A 21,013-nucleotide genomic window follows, 5' to 3' on the forward strand; every position below is an offset into this window, starting at 1 on the left:
AGGGCCTCTTATGAGAAGAAGAATTGGTTCTTATATGTCGCTTTTCTCTACCCGAAGGAGGCTCAAAGCAGCTTGCGGTCGCCTTCCTTTCCCCCACAACAGACACCTTGTGAGGAGGGTGAGGCTGAGAGAGCTCTGATATCACTGCTCAGTTAGAACAGCTTTATCAGTGCTGTGGCAAGCCCAAGGTCACCCAGCTGGCTGCATGTGGGGGAGTGTAGATTCAAACCCGGCTTGCCAGATTAGAAGTCTGCACTCCTAACCACTACACCAAGCTAGCTCTCTCTATGGAGTCAAATGGTTAAATGACAGGAAATGAAGGGTAGGAATAAATGGATGGTTCGTGCAGTGCAGTGAACACTGGGATCCTACAAGGACTGGTATTAGGGCTGGTGCTATTTAATTCATAAATGATCTGGAACTGGGGGACAGCAGTGTACTGGCCAAGTTTGCAGCTGACCCAAACGTAGGGGTCAGATGAGCTCCAGGAAGATTTCCACAAATTGGGTGAGTGGGCAACATTTAAGGTTTTGCATGCTGGAACAAAAAAACAAAACACCAACCAATATGCTAATAGGCTCAGAACTTGTTGAACAGGGTGTTTGTGCTTTTCTGCATGATGTGTGTATGTTTTATTGGTTTTGTCCCCTGCTTCAGTTGATCCCCTGATTTTTGCACACATTTTTGTGCCTTTTTCACTTCAGGGTTTGTGTGTGTTTTTAATGGTTCTTTTGTCTTTTTCACTGATCTTTTTCTGGAAGTTGTTTCTGAGTCACTCTCTCCTGGTGGGCAATATCTCTGGCAGTTTTCTTTGTCCTCCATTCCCATCCCCCTCTAGCTCTCTTTGTGATGACTGAATTGTCACAATTGTCAGCCCCCCCCCTCCCATGATTGGTTTTGCCCCATTCACTCACTTTGCAAACACCCCATTGGCTATCAGCTACCCAGCTCAATTCAAGGCATTTGCTGACAAATACCTTTCTGGCCTTGGGCCCTTGTATGTGGGAGAACGCCTCTCCACTTATGACCCCCACAACTTTGCTTATCTAAGCAAGGTGCTGCCTTGCAGATAAGCAAGATCAAAACTGCCTGTACCACATGCCTTCTCTGTAGTTGACTGGATTGCATGACGAGGTCAGGAAGGCTCCCATGGTCTTGGTGTTTCACAAACTGGATAGCAGAATTGTTCTGGATAGCATTTTAAATAAAGAAAATAAACTATATAATGACAAATCGGCCCAGAAAAATACTGTTTTTCTGATGCAAGTCCATGCTCTTTATGCTTTGACATGTCATATTTAATACTTATGCTTTGGCCAAAAGCAACTCTGTTTCATGTTTCTGCCATATCTAGTCCCATTGAATTGCTTATTAGATTAGTAGCCACTTGATTTCATTAGCTCACACTAAGTCAGGGTTTCTCAACCAGGGTATTGTGAAACCATAACAGGGTTTCCTGAATGGGTGGGAGTTAATTAATTTGTATATATTTTTTAAATGTGTTAAATCTTTATCAGGTGATATGACCATAAATTTATTTATTTTTAATTTATATCCCGCTACATATGTCAGCTCAGGGAAGCTCACAACGAAACAGCAAAACCCCCATAAAATACAATATAACATTAAACCATTAACATCTATGTTCGTGTTGATCTGCTCCCCCGCTTCCCCAAAAGGCCAATGATGGGTTTCTCCAAGCCTGAAGAATGTTTCAGGGTGTTCTCAACAGTAAAGGCTCCAGTGAGAAAGTTGCCCTATAAATAGGATAACAACAACAACATAACTGCCCCCCTTCCCCCCCCCCCCGGAAGATGGTAAATTTGGTAAACTTGTGACTCCCGAGCGTGTGGTGTGGGCTGCTTTCGTTATTCCGGGATATTTACTGCGAGTAAAAAGCCTGACCGTCCCCTCCTCTGTGTGACGACGAAGACGGCTGTGTCGGCCGCCAGTCGGTGGGCGAGGCGAGGCGAGGCGACGCTGCCAGGGCTGCTTGGCAAGGGGCGGGCGGGCAAGCGAGTGGCCACTGCCGGCCGGCAGCGGTTCCCTCCGGCAGCCAGAGCCACGTCAGGGGAATTTCCAGGCTGCCGTGAACCGCGGGAGGTGGGGACGTGCCGGTTGCCTCCTCCCCGCCCGCCCGCCCGCCCGCCTGCCTGCCTCCCTCCTCTGGCCCCGCTGCTGCTGCTGCTGCTGGTGGCGGCGGATGCGGGTGGCCGGGAGCAGCTTTACGTGGCCTGACTTGCGAAGAGAGCCGGCCCGGCGGGGCGTCGAGAGCGAAGGGGCCTCCCGGCCGCCGCCGCCGCCATGGAGACTCGCTATAACCTCAAAAGCCCCGGTGAGTGCTTGGCGGATGAAGGGAGCGGGGAGGCTCTCGAGCAGACCGCGGCGGGGCTCACCATCACGCGAGCCCGGGGTTTTGATGCACGTACAGGCCGGAAGAGCGCCGCCGCCGCCGCCGGTCCCCGCCCTGTCTCCGTCCGTTCTCTCTGCGGCTGCTGCCAGAGGGAGCCGGGAGGCCTGCGGTGCTCAGAGGGACGGGGCGCCCTGGCCCTGCTCCCGGGCCTGCCTTGCTCGCCGTCGCTCCCCAGGGCAGGGCGGGCAGAAGGCGGCCGTCGATGGCTGGGGGCTCGCGCGCGCGTGCTACAATCTAGTCTGGGTTCTCTTCTAGCCACAGCTCAGGTTCATGTTTCTTGTTTTGTAGGCTGCAGCTATTTTGGGAAGGGTATATTTCCGCCCGTCCCCCCATCATATATGCACCTATCCCTCTCTAGATGCTTGCCGAACAACTTGGCGCTCTAAGGAATGGCTGTGATAATAAATGGCTATTTACCTATTTGTCTTGACCAAGTTGGTATGTGAATCCATTCACCTCGCTTGGTACACGCTGGAATGTATGCCTGTGTGCACACACTGAAAGTTATTTCCTATTTAACATGCCAATGCTGTGCTGTCATTAGCTGGTTGAGCAGAAAATATGATTCATCACCAGTTGTTAGACACAACTTAGTTAATTTCAGGATGTCAAACAATGAATATTTTTACAGAACAGACTCCAGGAGTTAAGGTATCAGATGTGGCCTTTCATTTGAAGTTCTACTTTCTGCAGTATGACTATCATTGCTGGGCATGCACACATTTCCCCCCTCACAAAGAGTGAAGGATGGGGGTGGGGGAGTATGTGTCTGAACAAAAATAAGCCCATTGGGAAAGAGATAAGAAGGGCCAGCTGGGAAAACTGAAGATCAGAAAGAAACCAGATTATCAACAGGACAGATTTTAACATTGTCGTTGTTGTTTCTTCTATGCTGTACTATTCAGGATATCCAGAGTGAACTTTTCAGCAAGTTATTCCTCCTGCTTTCTTATTTCTGTTTAGTCTTCACAGTTCCTGCCCCTGTGTAATTTTTGTATGCTCTTTCCTCCTGGGGAATATGGATTGCTATGATTTGTCTGTTTGTGTTACACTGGGGCCTGTTTTGTTTTCCCCCAGTAAACTCAGCACATAGGTCTGTGCCAGATAAGTAGCCCAGGACATTGAGATAAATCCAAAGAATCAGAAGTGGAGCACCACTTGTGAAAGTAATCTTTTTCTTACCTCCCTTCCTCTGTTGTAGCCCTTTGTGGTTCCCTGGGGTTTGATTCTTGGGTGTATAATATGGGATGAATCACTCCTCCCTCTCTTTGTGCCAGGGGAAGTGCAATTCCATTCACTGAAGGAGTTTTACATTCAACCTGTTGCTATTTATTCTGACATTTTCTTGATGATTCCTATATTCCAGCCATTCTTTTTGCCCTGCTGTACTCAGGGGGTGGGGGCTACCTGCATACCTGTACAATGGAGGAATTTGTTATGTATACTTGAACGTAATGATTTATATCATGAGTCAGAAGAATTAATGTTCCATCAAAATACCCAGTGTTTATTTGTAGTTAACTCTATTCTAAGTAGCAATAAAGAAAAATATAAAATTATTCTGAAACACTGTTTAGGTATTCTCTAGCTAAAACAATCAACCTTGTGTCAGCATTAAGTGACTTTTGAGCATTCTGCCATGTCAAATTTACTCTGTGAGAACTTTTGGCACCTGAATCTACTTTGTGTATCCATAGAAAATTTAGGTTTGACAAGCTCTGTGATCTTACAAAGTAAGATGCACATGGTCAGATCAAGATGAAAAGCTGTTAGTCTGTTTGTAGCAGTAAAAAAGAACAAGAATCCAGTAGTACCTTAAAGACGGACAAAATTTGTAGCAGGGTCTAAGCTTTTGGGAGTTACTGTTCACTTCATCAGACACCCTGCCACAAATTTTGTTAGTCTTTAAGGTACTACTGGTCTCTTGTTCCTGTCTTCACATAGTTGGAGATAGCTTTGATGCCCCTAGCAGTTGCTCACATGGCTAAACAAACGAAGCATGAACAGGCAAGTTGATTTTAAACAAATAATTAGTTGATTTAGGGTTGCCAATCCCTAAAGAGAAAGAAGTGGTACTCCATTAACAGAGTCTTAATGGGATGTTATTCACCAGGAGATGTTATTTACTTTTCTCTCCCAGAGCCTTTGGGTATATTATTTAAGCTCTTCCTAGTACAAACAATAGTTCTTAAAATTATTTTGACAATGTCATTTTTGATTGAGTTATTATAAAAACGAATCTCTTTGTGTGGACTTATACCTTAAATATGTGTACTTTGAAACCCTTTCTGTAGCTTATGTCAATGCATGCTGGATATATATTAGTCATAATTCAAAATTCCAAATACATTTGGGCAAATGTGAATATATTTACTGAAACAACTAGTGGTTTTGAATTGCCTCATCCCCCCCCCCGATTTCTGTTGTTTTAAGTTGTACATGAAAAACATTGGCCTAGGTATTTATCCTGTATAGGCCAAGCAACCCATTCTTATGCTCAACTGTGTCCTCTAATGCAGTGGTAGTCAATCTGTGGTCCTCCAGATGTCAATGGACTACAATTCCCATGAGCCCCTGCCAGCGTTTGCACACTAATTGTAGTCCATGAACATCTGGAGGACCACAGGTTGACTACCCCTGCTCTAATGGACTGGATTCTGCAGAACACCTATTCTGCCATTTCCTCCTTTATAGTAGTACATGCTGTGGGTTTTTTTTTTACTGTATTATAATTTGTATCCAATATATTATCATTTGTATCGATTTTAATATATAAAATTCGAGAAAATAAATGTGTCATCTAACAGCTATGAACCCTTTTCTTGTTTTGGGAAATCATGATTTGATCACCTATGTCATGGAGTTGTCCTTCACTGGCTGCTAGCCAAGATGACCAAAGGGAATCTCCATGTCCAGATAATAAACCTAATTACCATCAGGGAACATCAGAGGAAGATCTTCGCTTTTATGGCTATTATGTGAAAGAGAATAATTATGGACTAAGTGGACCACAGGTCTGAGTGAATAAGGCACCTCTTATGTCCCATGCTTTTTCTTTTTCAGCTGTTAAAAGGTTAATGAAAGAGGCTGCTGAACTGAAGGATCCAACAGACCATTATCATGCACAGCCCTTAGAGGTTTGTATATGCCACAACATTTTTTACAAGTTACTCTGCCCACACATAGATGTCATTCATAGCATATTAATGGCATGATGAAATTGGGACAGCACAGGAAATAAGTTTACAAACATTAGTACTAACCTGTCACATGAGAACTTAAAAAGATACCATCTCTACTGGGAACAGGATGTCTAATCTCAGATTTAGAAAACCCATGTTAAAAAGCATAGCTGTTCTGGATTTTTATAAGTGGGTATGTTTGGAGGTGTTACTTTAATTCTTATTTCAATGTGCGCTTTTGATCATAGAACTTGTGCTTACAATGTTATGGAAAATTTTCATTACTAATCCCGTTTCACAGATTCTAATTTATCAAAGACAAAACATAATTCCCCTTTTCCCAAATTGGCAATTATTTTACAACATAATTGTTATACATTGTTCAGAAGTTTGCAGGTGAATATTCATATCTCCTCTCTCTTCTATCCCACTTTAACTGGAGCCAGATTTTGCTTGAATGTGAATTCACATTTGCTCTTACAGCAAGGGATCAGCCTAACAACATGTTTTTCCTATCAGTATAAAATGTTTTCTCTGCTGGGGGCAAATAGTATTAGCTAGGGGCCAGTTTAAAGTGGATAAAGTGGTGCTGGGTGGGGAGGTTAAACCTCTTCCTCCATGCAACAGCATGTCTAATCCAATTTTTTTCTCTCTAACCATTAAGGAACATTTAATAAAATGGAAGAATCATCATGGGACATCTTTTATTTGGCCTGAGGGTCTTTTTAATTACAGAGTAATCCCAGGCAGTCTTTCACACAGCCCTTTTAAGGAAGCTCTAAGTTTTGCAAATACAACCCAAGTTGACTGAGTTCACTTTATACTTTTCTCAGTGATCATTTCACAGGCAAATAACATCTTCCAGGACACTGAGACTCTGTTGAGACCTTTAATTTAGTACAAACAGCAGAATACTTTGCAAAAGTCTTTGAAAGCAGTGTCTCCTTCGGGCAATATTGAACTGACTAATACTTTTAGAAGTCTAAACTAGGGATGAACTTAAAATGCCATGGAAATCGCCTGGGTCGTGGTTTGCAAGCCAAGGTCCGTGCGATCTCGCCCACATGAGCTTCCCATGTTCCTGTGTGATTTTCCAACAAGTTTTGGTGGTTTACAGTGGGGTGTGTCTATGGGAGCAGAATGGTATATATGCCCAGCTCACATGCAACTGTTTTTTCTGTTAGCAGTATTCCCTTTGCACTGTTAGATGGAGAGAGGGAAGGGATCTAGGAGGATTTCTGAAGTCAAACAATGGACAGAGAGCGAGTGCAGAGAGGGAAGGGGATGGTAGATTAGTATTGGTCGCCTCAACTGAAACCTCCCCCCCCCCCTTTGACTAGCTCTATCTGGCTGGGATTGTGTGAGGTGGACTCAGAGCTCTAAGCCACTTGTATTTATTATCTTGTTGGGCACAGGGGCTTGGCTTCCTGTCAGGTCATCCTGTCTGATGGCGTCTTTGGCCAGGAGAGCCCCAAGAACAGCTCAAGGGAAAGAGGCTGCAGGGATGCCTTACTATGGCTGAACTCTGGGGGGGGGGGGGGGATGGCAGGATGGGTTTGATGCCTGGCCTGTGGGAGATGAGGGGGAGACTTCTTCCACCCACAACAAACACTCTTAGCACCCACTCTCACCCACATGGGTGCTCATTATTATTATTATTATGAGGAGGAGGGAGTGTGTGTGGGTCCTCAGCTGAGGCACTCAGAGACTAAGGCCCTCTGCAAGGCATGTACAGAGAGACAGGGTGGCTCAGAGCCCTGAGTCCACTTAACACCCCATCTCCAGCAAGAGGGTCCATTTAGTTATATGTATTTAAATTATTATGAGATTTATTTGCCATCACTCTCGGCTAGGCCAGCTTGTGGCAGCTGACAATCAAGATAACAGTATAGTATCCATATCTCAAGTGGGCTCTGCGACAGTGCTCCCAAACCCTAGAGCATCATTCAACAGTATGTGCACCAGGCAGATGAGACCCCTAGGGGTCTCCAGCAAGTTTGGTGTCTCTAGCCCACAAGAGGGGCCAGTCTGCTGCATCACAAACTGAACTGGTCTGGGATTACTGGGTATTACTGTCCATTTGTTTTTAAAACAACTTGCTAAAGAATTATTTTTCATTGAGGTCATAAAATGTAAGTGTAGGTCATTTGGAAATTCATGCTGCTTGTAAAATCAGTTCAGTGAAAATTCATGTACTTGAAGTTTAGTGCACATGCCACACTCCCAGTCCTATAGTAATCAGAAGCAGATTGCAGAATGATAAATTCCATTTCCCATCCCCTCCCTTCTCCTATATGAATATTACTCATGACTAAGATTCATGTCAGTATTGACCACTGCCACAGGTTTACTATCATCCATGTTGTTAAATCTTGCTCTGTAGCAAGGCCTAATTAGTGTTAATTATGATAAAGGTTAGTACCAGTGGAAGCCTTAGTTATATTTAATACCAATGAAGAAATCCATGCTAGTAAAGGAAGCAGTGGAAGGCAGGGCATACGTAGGTAACTCTTAGCTAAATGATTTAGGAGCATCGGGCATATGTTAACCAGCAGCAAAAACTTTGAGAACAAATTATAAATGGAAAGTGAAACTTCTCTCTGTGTGTTTATAGACAGTGGCTTGCATTGGGGATGGCAGGGAAAGACCTACTCTGCCATCTTTTTCTGCAGACTTTTCCACAGGATTCAATGCTACATTTTCTTCCATTTGTTGTACATGCATTATGGATTATAGCAATAAGCAAAAACATATGTGTTATGTGAGAAACATGTCAAGTTTTATCCATCAGTCTATAGTCAGAAGACACTAACAATCATGGTTTTTCCTGCTTTCTTCCCCCTGCCAGCAGTTCCTTCTGACCCCAGAAAAGTTGATTTCTGGGGACATGAGACCTATGTGAGTTGATGGCATGCAGTGAGGAAGTTGAAGGGGGCAAAATTGCCCTTCCAACAGTACAGCTCCAACTAAGGGGAGAAGGGATGAAGAGGAATTTTGTCCCACTTCTCCTTCCTCCCTACGGCCAGTCTACCCACATGGCAGCTTTCCAAGTAGGTCCCATGACTTTCCTGAAGGTGGAAGGAACTGCTGGGGTGGGGGTGGGATCTGTGATCCCTGTAAGCGTCAGTTGCTGGTTCTATTCCTTTTGATTATTGTCCTCTGTCTATATGGGCTTCAAGTAACTGATCTTTACATTTATTGTATCTTGAACCTTATTATTTTTCTAGGACAACCTTTTTGAATGGCACTTTACTGTCAGGGGTCCTCCAGACTCAGATTTTGATGGAGGTGTTTATCATGGTCGAATAGTATTGCCACCAGAGTATCCCATGAAACCACCAAGCATTATTCTCTTAACGGTAAGAATGTGTAGCCCTCATCTTTAAAGTATGACTATTTGGTCAGATTATCATTAAAAGTTTTGTTGCTATAAATAATCTGTAAGAAAATATCTAATAAAATTAAAAAATGCAGGGTTTTTTGGGCCTTTGTGAGGCTCACCTGTATTGGAAGTACAAACTGAAATGGCCCTCTGCATCTGCAAAGCAAATTGCAGCAGAGCTGTTGTCAACTGTTTCTTTAAGTGGGTGTTCTTTAAGTGGGTATAATCAAAGGAACTTTGATTATAGCATTAGCATTCATGAGTGGAGTCATATTATCTGAGCGTGACTGATCATCCCTATTGCTACAGATAGATTCCAGGTTTTCGTTTTGGTCACATCCAACTATACTTTTAATGTTTTTAATGTAACATTTCTAGTAATGAATTTATTCTTCTGCTGGCCTTTGACCATAATAAATCATGTCATGTCAACTGTACTTAGGCATTAACATTTATTCAACATATACAAAGGATTACACAACTGTAAAGTGTTACTGAATATTCTTTGCAATCTGCTTATACTGCAAGAAACACCTTTTTTCAAATAGGTTCATTTTCTGATTGAAATTTGACTTTTGAAAATAAAAATAGATTTTATTTTGATTTTTTCTCTCTCCTCTACCAATTTAAGGCCAATGGCAGGTTTGAGGTGGGAAAGAAAATTTGCTTAAGCATCTCAGGACACCATCCTGAAACATGGCAACCATCATGGAGCAGTAAGTACTGACTACTCTTGCACACTGCACCTCCAACAAAGAGGCCTTGGTACATAGTAAAACTATATTTTGTTGCGCTACAGTTTACCATCAAGACAAACACACTAATAGGAATATAAAATCCAAAGAAAGTCAGAATACTGAGAAGTGCTAACAATAAGTGGAGACTTTCATGTATAGCAAATAATATGCATTAATAAATATTAGTAAGCATACTGAGTCACAAAGATAAGGCACAATACATTAACATCCGTCATAAAGACTAAACAGCCATCCAAAGACTAAACAGCACGCTTTTGAATATTCTCATGGTACACCAGACCAGTATGAAGATGAGAAGACATATTTATGAGTTCTAATTGACCTGGAATGAAGATTTATGAGACAAAAAGATAAGCCTGGGATTTCTGTTGGTCCTTTGTTTACTTCATATTAAGACCCTCATCTTGTGAAACGTTTGTTATACCTATTATTGACACTGTGACTCCATGGAAACGTTCACCAAGTGGGGAAAAGTTAACCTGCAATGAGTGAATTTGTGAAGGCTTTTCCTGCAGTGAGCGGACTCCATAGACTTTAGGCTATGATGTGTTGGCTGCTAATGTATTGTGCCTTTGTGAATATTGTTAGCATTTCACCATATTATGACTCCCCTTGGATTGTACAACAGTTTACAACTGATACTTCCTTGTAATTCACATATATTGGAGGCAAGATTAGCTGAACTTTACACTTCTGGGTTTGGGTGTGTGTGACGGAATTCCTATAATCTTCTGCTCAGCACTTCAGTACGTTATTTTGGTCTTTTAATTGTTAGCCTGCATATTTCTCTTTCAACTACAGTAAGAACAGCTTTGCTAGCAATTATTGGATTTATGCCAACAAAAGGGGAGGGAGCCATAGGATCTCTGGACTACACACCTGAGGAAAGAAGAGCGCTTGCTAAGAAGTAAGGGTTTTTAATAGAATCTAATGTTGAAGTTTCAATCAAATAGCAAATTTCTTTGTTACTTGTTGAATAATCAACTCAATTTGTAGCCCTGTCTCTGTTTAGAGATTAATAGTGTCATCCTAAGCAGAGTTGCACACTTCTAAGTCCACTGCAGTCACTGGGCATATAGGGTGTAAACTTGCTTACAGTGGTACTGTTAGTATAACTGAGCATAAGTCTTAAACATAGTCTTAAGAGTATGCTTTCACCATGACTGTGACCTCCCCCCAATACCTGCTGTAGACAGCTGAAACCACAGGGTTTTGCTACATGAACATATCAGCCTGCTTGAATTTCTTTTAGCCAGGTATCTTTTCCTCCTTTTATGGAATGCATTATTATTCTTGGAAAGGCCCTGTCCAGCTGTGCAGTCATTGTGGTCCTACAATGCAAAGCCTGTGTGCACCATGAAGCAAATGGCTCCAGAATCACTCAAAGTTATGTTTCCCCTGTCCATTACCATTCATTCATTTTCTCCATGTATGTTTGTTCAATATTTTTAAATTAAGGTTCTACTACCTGTTAGAATCCAGCAGCATCTCTAATTTCTGTTTTGTCTTCAGCATTAGTTCTCCTGCATGCCAGTGGAAGGCCATCCATGTAGGCAGGAGGGGAAACTTTGGGGTGACGCCAATATGACAACATGAAATATGCAACTAGTAAAATGTCCAGCCATCTGGAACAACCCAATCTGATTTCATGTTTATTCTGACAAATACATTGGATAGTGTATAAACTGGTGTTACACTTGTCCTTTTGTCATTATAATATTTCATTTAATTTTCTCTTGAGGTTTATGCAATTGATTAAATAAAGTTTCTGTATCTGTGCCTTCCCATAATACTCAAAATATGCATTTTTTACATTGTGTTTGCTGTCTGAAAACACTTAATGATTCGTGTTTGCTGGAAAAAAGGTCCATTGAATATCAAGCAATTCCTGAGTTAACGTGCGTGCTGGCTGTACATATTGTAGCTTGTAGGAGGAAAGGGGAAAATAATGTTAACTGATGGAAAGTTAGAGTTGTATATTGTTGATCAAAAATGCTCTGTAAAAAAGCATTTAGTTATTTTATAGAGTTAGTACCAATAATCAACCAAGCACGGTGGAAGTGTGCAGCAAGCCCAGCAGTTACATTGGTGTATCTATGGGGGATATAGCTTCTTAAACCTAAGATTCAGCAAGAATGCTGGAGATCTTGAGCGCCACTCAAATTGTATGTGTTTCTATTTACTATTAGGTCTCAGGATTTCTTTTGTGAAGGATGTGGAACCCTTATGAAGGAAGCTCTCTTGCCTCTGACATCTGGAAGTGCATCAAGCCAGGCAGATAAAGAGGCCAAGGAACTTGCAAGGCAAATTAGTTTCAAGGTAGAGTAACTCTTGTTGTTTTTTCCTCAAAAGTAATTTATAATGCCATGCTATACAGAGTTGCACCCTTCTGGAATGTGTAAAATTCATACTCAGGGCAGAACTAAAACGGATTGTTGCTGAACTGCTAATTTTCATTTTTGCTCATAAGTTAAGGAAAGCCGGGTATGGCGATCTACCCAGAGAGCAAAATGCTCTAATTATGTCAGTTGAGGTGGGCCTTTTTTAGTGTTATTTCTGTGTCTGTAGCCTTCTTTTAGTGTATGCATGCTCTTTGACTATATTGTTACAAATAACCATGATATAAAATCATGTCAGAAATAACATTTTATGTTTTAGGGCTGTCAACCAGAATGGTCTAAGAAGTTCTAGAGCTCCATACATAAAAGGGTTTTCCATTTGTTTGCATGTTAAAGAAGTCGTCCCGTGGTGTGTGTGGACGGACTCCCAGAAGAGAATGGGAGCCTGTTGAGTCCATGGGGCTCATTATTCTGTTGGAGAACCTGGATCATACCTGGCACAGAATGACATCAGGCCTGGCCTTTTTTTTTTTTTTTTTTTTGGTGTCATTTATTTTTGAGCTTAAACTTTGGTACCACTCCGACTAAAATAACAATGGCAAAGTTTGTTGCTGCCATGATGAAGATGAAGACAAGACGTGTTGATGGAAGTACAGCTGATCTGTCAATTAATTGTTTTACTCTTGCTGTTGCATTAATAAGTTACTTATACATTTGTAAGGGGTGTTATCATGGTTGTTTCTTGAAATAGTCTAACTGATTATTATATGTTTTGATTTCTTCTATGAAAAATTGTGGGAACTGCCTGTTGGTATTTTAATGGAATCATTCTGGTGTTGCTTTGGCTTACCTGCTGATGTGATAAGGATTGTGTGGTGTGGAAACTAGAATTTATTTTTTCAAAAACTGACAGTTTCAGAAACACTTATTCTAGAAATAATAGTATACCCTATTAATGAAGATCACATTATTTTGTTGAATAAATTCTTTCAAAACCTTTATGAAATCTAGGCTGAAGTAAATTCATCTAGAAAATCCATCACTGAAGCTGCAGAGTCATCTGGATTGAACCACTTGACAAGTTCCCCTGAAGCCCAGCAGCAAAGTACAACTCCAGCATTCCAGGATCCTCCCTCCAGTGAAGTGGTGGGTACTGAATAAAGATGAATGGAGGTTGGGATTTTAAAAACCTGGTTGATACTGCCTGGAGACTTTCTCAAACCCATGTTGTGAAGTGTATTGGTCTGTCAGGATAACCACTGCTATGATATCTAGGTCTCAAGGATTGTTTAGTTGGCAAGGTGGACCTCTTTCCTTGACTGAGGACTGAGGATCATGCTGTTTTGGAACTACATATTGCTTGTACAGAGGACTGAATGTTTTGCAGCACTGCCACATTTGTCCTCGCTACAAATGTAAGAACCTTATATAAACTGGAAAATAACTATCCTTGATATTTAGTGGTTTTATTTAATATGCTTATTGTGTTGTTTTATTTAATACTAGATTTTAAGCCCATTTTACTGTAGATAAAATGGGCGCTAGATGGCATTGGCACGGGGCAAGGGTAGGCCTGGCTGGCGTAGCACAGGCCAGCACAGGGCCGCAGGAGGCTTGCCCCCCCTCCCCACGGCGGAGCGCAGAAGGTGTTGGGGAGGGCCGGGGCTGCATGGAGGGGAAGCGGCGTACCTTTTGGCGGCGTCGGCTCCTGATCTGGCAGGTTTGTGTACGCCGTAGTCCGGGCGGAGGTGAGGCGGGCGGCGATGTTGTGGGCCGCGGGGCCGTCGGCGGCGTAGTCCGGGCGGAGGTGAGGCGGGCGGCGACGCTGCGAGGCCGCTGCGGCCGGCGGCAGAAGGCTTCCCGTCCCCCACCCACCCACCCACGCTCCCGAGGCTCTCTGGAGCCATCTGCCGCCGGGCGGAGCGGGCTCGCAGCGTCTACGACGCTGCGAGCCCGCTGCGGCCGGCGGCAGAAGGCTTCCCGTCCCCCCCACCCACCCATCCACCCCCCCGAGGCTCTCTGGAGCCTTCTCTCGGCCGGCGGAGCTCCGCCGGCCGAGAGAAGGCTTCCCGGCCCACCCCCCAGCCGAGGCTCTCACCAGGCGGGCCGCCATTTTCCGAGCGAGTGAAGCAGGCAATGGGGAGCCGCGCTTCGCGCGGCTCCCCATTGTCTGCTTGGAGCGGGATTGACACTCGGAGGGGCCAATCAGGAGCCGCTTCGCGGCTCCTGATTGGCCCCCCCGAGTTTTTATCCCGGACCGGTCCCGCCCTAACTCCTCCCCACTACCCCTTACTCCTTTATACAGTCCGTGGCGCCACGGGCTGTTTACAGACTAGTAGCTTAAGTCCGTTGTAGGCAGAAATACAACGGGCGCTAGAACTCCCGTCCCCCCCCCCATCCACCCACCCGAGGCTCTCTGGAGCCTTCTGCCGCCGGGCGCTGCGAGCCCGCTGCGCCCGGCGGCAGAAGGCTTCCCGTCCCCCCCCACCCATCCACTCTCCCGAGGCTCTCTGGAGCCTTCTGCCGCCGGGCGCTGCAAGCCCGCTGCACCCGGCGGCAGAAGGCTTCCCGTCCCCCCCCACCCATCCACCCTCCCGAGGCTCTCTGGAGCCTTCTGCCGCCGGGCGCTGCAAGCCCGCTGCGGCCGGCGGCAGAAGGCTTCCCGTCCCCCCCCCACCCATCCACCCTCCGGAGGCTCTCTGGAGCCTTCTGCCGCCGGGCGCTGCAAGCCCGCTGCGCCCGGCGGCAGAAGGCTTCCCGTCCCCCCCCACCCATCCACCCTCCCGAGGCTCTCTGGAGCCTTCTGCCGCCGGGCGCTGCAAGCCCGCTGCGGCCGGCGGCAGAAGGCTTCCCGTCCCCCCCCCACCCATCCACCCTCCCGAGGCTCTCTGGAGCCTTCTGCCGCCGGGCGCTGCAAGCCCGCTGCGGCCGGCGGCAGAAGGCTTCCCGTCCCCCCCCCACCCATCCACCCTCCGGAGGCTCTCTGGAGCCTTCTGCCGCCGGGCGGAGCGGGCTCGCAGCGTCATAGACGCTGCGAGCCCGCTCCGCTCGGCGGCAGAAGGCTTCCCGTCCCCCCCCACCCATCCACCACCCCGAGGCTCTCTGGAGCCTTCTCTCGGCCAGCGGAGCGGGCTCGCAGCGTCTACGACGCTGCGAGGCCGCTCCGCCGGCCGAGAGAAGGCTTCCCGGCCCACCCCCCAGCCGAGGCTCTCACCAGGCGGGCCGCCATTTTCCGAGCGAGTGAAGCAGGCAATGGGGAGCCGCGCTTCGTGCGGCTCCCCATTGTCTGCTTGGGGCGGGATTGACACTCGAAGGGGCCAATCATTGGCCCCCCCGAGTTTTTATCCCGGACCGGTCCCTCCCTAACTCCTCCCCACTACCCCTTACTCCTTTATACAGTCCGTGGCGCCCGTGGCGCCACGGGCTGTTTACAGATGCTTATTGTGTTTCTTTCGGACTACAAAAGGAGCAGTATTAGTTCTGACCATTTCAAATAATTGTTTGCTTCATTATTGCATTTATGTGTTAATATGGCCAAGGATAGTTCTTATATAACCCTTCCACTTTGGAAGTAACTGAGGCCTAGTATGGGGACCGAGCAGCTGCTGCTATGACTGCTGTAGCTGCAGTCTAAATTCACTGATAAATTGTAGGCAAATCCCAGTTAAGCTGAGTATGTGAGTGTAGGTTGTTGTTGTTTTTTATGTTTGTGGGACTGCAGATAGGTTAAAAAATCATATGAAATCATGTAAGATCATCTGTTGCTCACTGAAGAGTGTTTTCCAGCTGTTTAAACATACAAACATGAAAATACTATGTATCTTCCCTCAATAATTGCCTGTGTGGGCAAGATTGTTACTAAGCCACACAATTTTACTTTTATTTTTCCTCTGCAAATCTTGTAGCTCTTGAGAGTTATTTTAAGACACTCATCCCCTGCAGTTATCAGAAATGCTAATTGGACTTTGCACTGGGAACAGAAAAAAAGCTAGCTAGTAGTGCGATTCCATTTTTTTATAATAGCATTTCATCTATCAGCTCACCAATTTTACTCTTTTTGTGATCCACTCACAAAACAGAAAACACTTTAACTTACTGGTTTTCATTTATTCCACATGATGTATGATCATCACTCAAAATAGATGAATATATAATTAATCATGTGCCTGAGGATCCTCTGGAATTACAGCTCATCTCCAGACTACTGAGATCAGTTTCCCTGGAGAAAATGGATATTTTGGAGGGCAGACTATGGTATTCTAAATCACTGAGGACCCTGTCCTCCCCAGGCCCCATCCCCAAATCTCCAGAAGTTTCACAATCAGAATCTGGCAGTCCTACCCCCATCCCTCAGCAGTGGCTAGGGATGACCTGGCTACCCTACCATTGCACACCTCAGGTCCACTTTCGTACTCCCGAAGACATCCACGGTCGTGTCTGAATAAACAGTGTACTGAAATAATTAGCCAAATATTTGATTACAAATCTCTAATAAGTAGAGTTTCTCTTACATAAAGTGAACAAAAGAGGGGAATTAGTATAAAAGGCCAATCCTTCCTTTTTATCCAGTAGAAAAGGTGGTTGGGTCCAATCTAGGATGTTGTGGGAGTATTCAAGCTATGTCAGAAACTGTTTTCCTGAAGTGCTATTCATGCTAGTAATAAATTGCTACTTTAGAGCTCTGACAAACAAGTTCACAAGGACAGCTGTTGTACTCTTCTCTTTCAAATAGTGAGCTGGCCAAGCAATATTATGAGATACTAGATTTTGTATTTCAATAGTATTAAACCTGGCTTTTCTCTTGCAGACTGACAATCAGACTAATTCATCCCCTTCCAGTCAAGAAGAACATACCCAACTGGTATCCAGTAGTACATCCATGAGCCCCCGGCAGCGACGTGCACAGCAGAGAAGGGTGCCATCTTCAACCAACTTCAATCAGGTCCAGCAGCCAAGAGTCAACACAAGCCACATGGGGTCGAATATGCTGATTGTTCTCCTTGTTTTAGCATTGGCGGCTCTTATATTCAGGCGAATATATCTAGCGAACGAGTATATATTTGAATTATGAGTTTATATTGTTCTTCAGTGACTTGAATGCTTTATTAAAACGTCCTGTCAGATATGTCTTGAGGACTGTTTACATATGATTACATTTTGTATTTACTCATTTTAAGTCTGAATGTTAATGTACCAGGAGGCACATTAATGTCTGTCAAGAAAGCACACCTTGCTATTGGTGTGAATGTGGACTGTTCAGTACATCTATACAAACTGAGCACATTGACTATGAAATTATTTGAGGAATCTGTTTCTGCAGTAGCAGGGTATTTAAGGAACATGAGGGACTAAAAGTATCGTTTGTGAGCATTCGTGGATAATTTTAATTAACAGACATAAAATTATGGTAGTAAGCCTAAGCAAGAGAAGGAACTGAGTGCTTATTCATAATACATTTTATTATAAAAGTTGAAATTGAAATGCACATATGTTTGCATTGCAAGTATTCTTACATTTATCAGAAGGAGTGGGGGAGCTTGTAATATTTTGTAATTACTTTTGTTTCCTAGACAATAAATTCATTTTTAAAATCCCTTAAATTGTAGGGATTTTATCTTCTGAGAACAAAAGGGGCCAGAATGTTGACTGCTTTCCTTTTTTCTGGTTGTTTTTAGTTGTTCTGGAGCTAGACAGGATAATCTTTTGCAAGATTTGAATGTTTTGTAATATTCAATTGTGTATATTTTGTGTTTTTTAAAGAATTTGAAGAAATAGTTATCCAATATTTACTTGAAGGCTATTGACTACAACTTATTCCAGAAATATACTTACTGCTTTGAATTGATAGTTTCAGGTGCCCATAATTTTAAAAATATATATTAAAAGTAATGTTACAATCCGTTAGCTAAGCTACAAGGTTATTTTTAATAAAGTTGTTATAGCTGTCCACAAAAATATACAGAGTTACAGAGCACTTTTGATCTTTATTTAAATAACAGCAAGTAAGCTGATAAGGAGAGGACTCTTGAGCTTTTAAGATCACTCGCTTCCAACAGTTCTTCCTTGCCAGCATCTGGATCCTGGCACTGTATGTTCCTGATGATTTCCTGAATTAAACAATTACATTTTCAATGGTGTGATCTTTGGAATTGCAATGGAGAGCCTGTCTGCTCTATTGTAGCATTACTGGAATATGTCAGAATAAATTGTGAATCACTACACTTTCAAGCTGTCAGGATACAAAATGAGTCAAGTTATGACATGTGTGTAAGGGAGGAAAGGAAGCTGCTATCTGACTGTAGTCATGGAGCAAAATATTGAAGGCTTTCCCCTTTGTTTTGGCTTTCTTTGTTCTGGGCCCTTGCCACTTCCTCCCCTCCCCTCCCAGCGGTCCTGTGCTTGGGGATTATCTTCCTGCATGAGAGAGCTGCACTTGCATGTTGGTGATGCGTGCATGTTACAGGGCCTGTTCTTGTTTTATTTTTAAGAACCTGTTAGCAATTAAAAACTAAGAATTTGGTTGTAAGAGCTCTGAGTTCATCGAAATAAGATACTTAGCTGTTAGCTGCATTGCTAAGGTGTAACACTGCTTTTGAGCATTCCAGCAGCACAGAGCTAACCATACTATTATTAGCATTGTGGCCTAAAAACTATGTAGGTGGGAGAGGGTTCAGCAGACCCAGGAGTAACTGGAACTGTTGAAGGGTTAGTTAATTATTAGGATTGAGTGGTTGATATGTGAGTGTTTGAAATATATGTGTGCTTAAGAAAGGGGAATAAACACAGTAGAGCTTAGAAATACAAAAACCTATCTCCACGTTTACACAGGTCTCTACTTGTCCAACATATTTCAATATTATTCAGTCGGGACTTAGTATAATACTGTTGTTGAGAGAGCTGCAGAATGATGAGGAGAGGGGAGAAATCTTGTGACTGCCGAAAGATCATACAACTAAGCTCATACTCTGGTTTTGGAAAAGATAGGGGGAGCCTTATATAGAAAGTGGCATGTGTCATGATTTTACTATCTGATCTATCCTGCAAGTAAACGTATAAATTATGTTTTTTTTTAAGGTGTGTTCAGGACAACATCATAACAGGAAAATAATCTCAAACAACCTTGTGATTATTCAAACCTTGTTAAGCTAAGCTATCTTGCTATATACAGCATTCTGTTTGAGCAGAACAATCTTTTTTTATCTGGATGTCCAGCAAGATGGCCTAAAGTATATTTGATGTCAATTTAAAAGTTTAATAAATATGGCCTTTTATCTCACCACTTAAGGTTCTTTGTGCGCAAGACATATTTATGTGTCTGAGAACTGTAGGGTAGTGGCTAAGGCAATGCTGTGATGTATCCTCACAAATCCTGTGAGGTAGACTACGCTGAGAATGAGTTACTCAAGTTCAGCCAGCAAGCTTCCATGACAGGGTAGGGATTTGAATCTGCATCTCCCAGGTCAAACTTGATCAGGGTTTCAGGAAACCGTGGGGTTTCTTGAAGGTCCTGGAAGGGCTCCTGAATGGATGGAAATATTGGGTGATACGACCACATATGGTCATGTCAACCTACCCACCTCCTCCCAAAATGGCCAGTGATGGGGCTGTAGGAGGTAGGAAGGGGAGTGGCCAGAGGTAGACAGGTATATACCTATGCTTCCCATGCATATTCTGCATGATTGCACAACTTCAGGGGTTTTGTGAAGCCTCAACAATGTTTCAGGTGGTTCTCAATGGTAAAAAAATTGAGATAGGCTGCTCTAAGCACTACACCATACTAGCTGTCAGCTTTCTCTCCCCCTGGCAGCCATTCCCTGGGAAAAGTCTTCCCAAGTTGCTGAAGTCATGTGTTAGTCTACTGTTCAGATGAGCTGTGTGATGGATGCTGCCAGGCCCAGCCAAATCTGGCAGGTTGTGTGGAAGCTGCCACTGGGCCCAGGCAAGCTGTTTGTCATTTGATCATCCAGTAATCAATTATTGCATCTGGGTGAGACACACCATATAATTATAGAATAATAGAGTTGGAAGGGACAACCTGGGTAAAATTGCATGGTAGCAAGTTCTCAAAGATTTCTAATCAGGGCCAAGCCCTACTGTGTCCCCGCTTCTGGGCAGAAGGCAGGGGTAAACTGAGAGGTCAAAATACCATAGGAAATACATCTTCCTTTTATTGACAGAAATTAAAGTTTGAAGGTTTACAATATTGTTGAGGTAGCCTAGCAACTCCCCACTATGGCTACTAAGAGGTCCTTTTTTAAATGTTCAGATTATTAGATATTTTGGTGGTGTTCTAATTCCATGATGTACTTTTTTACAATTCACAGTTTTCTGCAAACCTGGAATTTTTACATCTTTGTAGGAAGATCTGTCTTGTTAGTTTATAGCTCCAGTCTCTGGATTTAAGTATCAAAATACTAGCAGTTTTCAATGAATCTTCATCAGGACTGATATCCAATCTTAGTTGCCAGGATGATATACAGAACATTAAATCAGGACATTCCTAGATCAAACAATAATTATATAAGCACAACATACTTTCAAACATATAAAAAATAACAAATGACCAGCAATCCTACCCACACCCAAATAGCTTCTTTTGAGGACAAAGCCTTTCTTGGAGCTGAGGATGTTATAGCTTCATTATATGTTTCATGGCAGATGCAACCAATTAAAAAGTTAATGTTTTAAAGTTATATTTTCTTACAAAGTGTGGAATAAACTGTCATGCCCTCTCCTGCTGCACCCACCAACTCTTTGGTGCCAGAGGGCACTGATCCAGAGGACTCACTCAACCCTCTCCTAGAGCCACCAGGAGAATTGGCCTTGCACCTACCTGATGATGAACAGCCTGGGTGCCTGAGTTATGAGGGCCTGAGTTATGAGGGCTTCAAAAATTTTACCATGAGACTACAGCAAATGTGCATGCAGCTTGTGTTGAA

The 21,013-nt window shown here is 43.6% G+C and overlaps 1 protein-coding gene across 1 annotated transcript; it reads left to right on the top strand.

Moving 5' to 3' along the window:
• Nucleotides 1–2,174: 2,174 nt before the first annotated feature.
• On the top strand, nt 2,175–18,206 carry UBE2J1 (ubiquitin conjugating enzyme E2 J1). Its single transcript, XM_077304500.1, has 8 exons — nt 2,175–2,335; nt 5,477–5,550; nt 8,823–8,954; nt 9,609–9,693; nt 10,537–10,642; nt 11,925–12,054; nt 13,086–13,220; nt 16,882–18,206. The coding sequence occupies exons 1-8, from the start codon at nt 2,305–2,307 to the stop codon at nt 17,143–17,145; spliced, it is 957 nt and encodes a 318-aa protein (XP_077160615.1). The 5' UTR covers nt 2,175–2,304; the 3' UTR covers nt 17,146–18,206.
• The last annotated feature ends 2,807 nt before the right edge of the window (nt 18,207–21,013 follow it).

The sequence above is a fragment of the Paroedura picta genome, chromosome 1 (genome assembly GCF_049243985.1).
Source record: "Paroedura picta isolate Pp20150507F chromosome 1, Ppicta_v3.0, whole genome shotgun sequence".
In the NCBI taxonomy this organism is placed as follows: Eukaryota; Metazoa; Chordata; class Lepidosauria; order Squamata; family Gekkonidae; genus Paroedura; species Paroedura picta.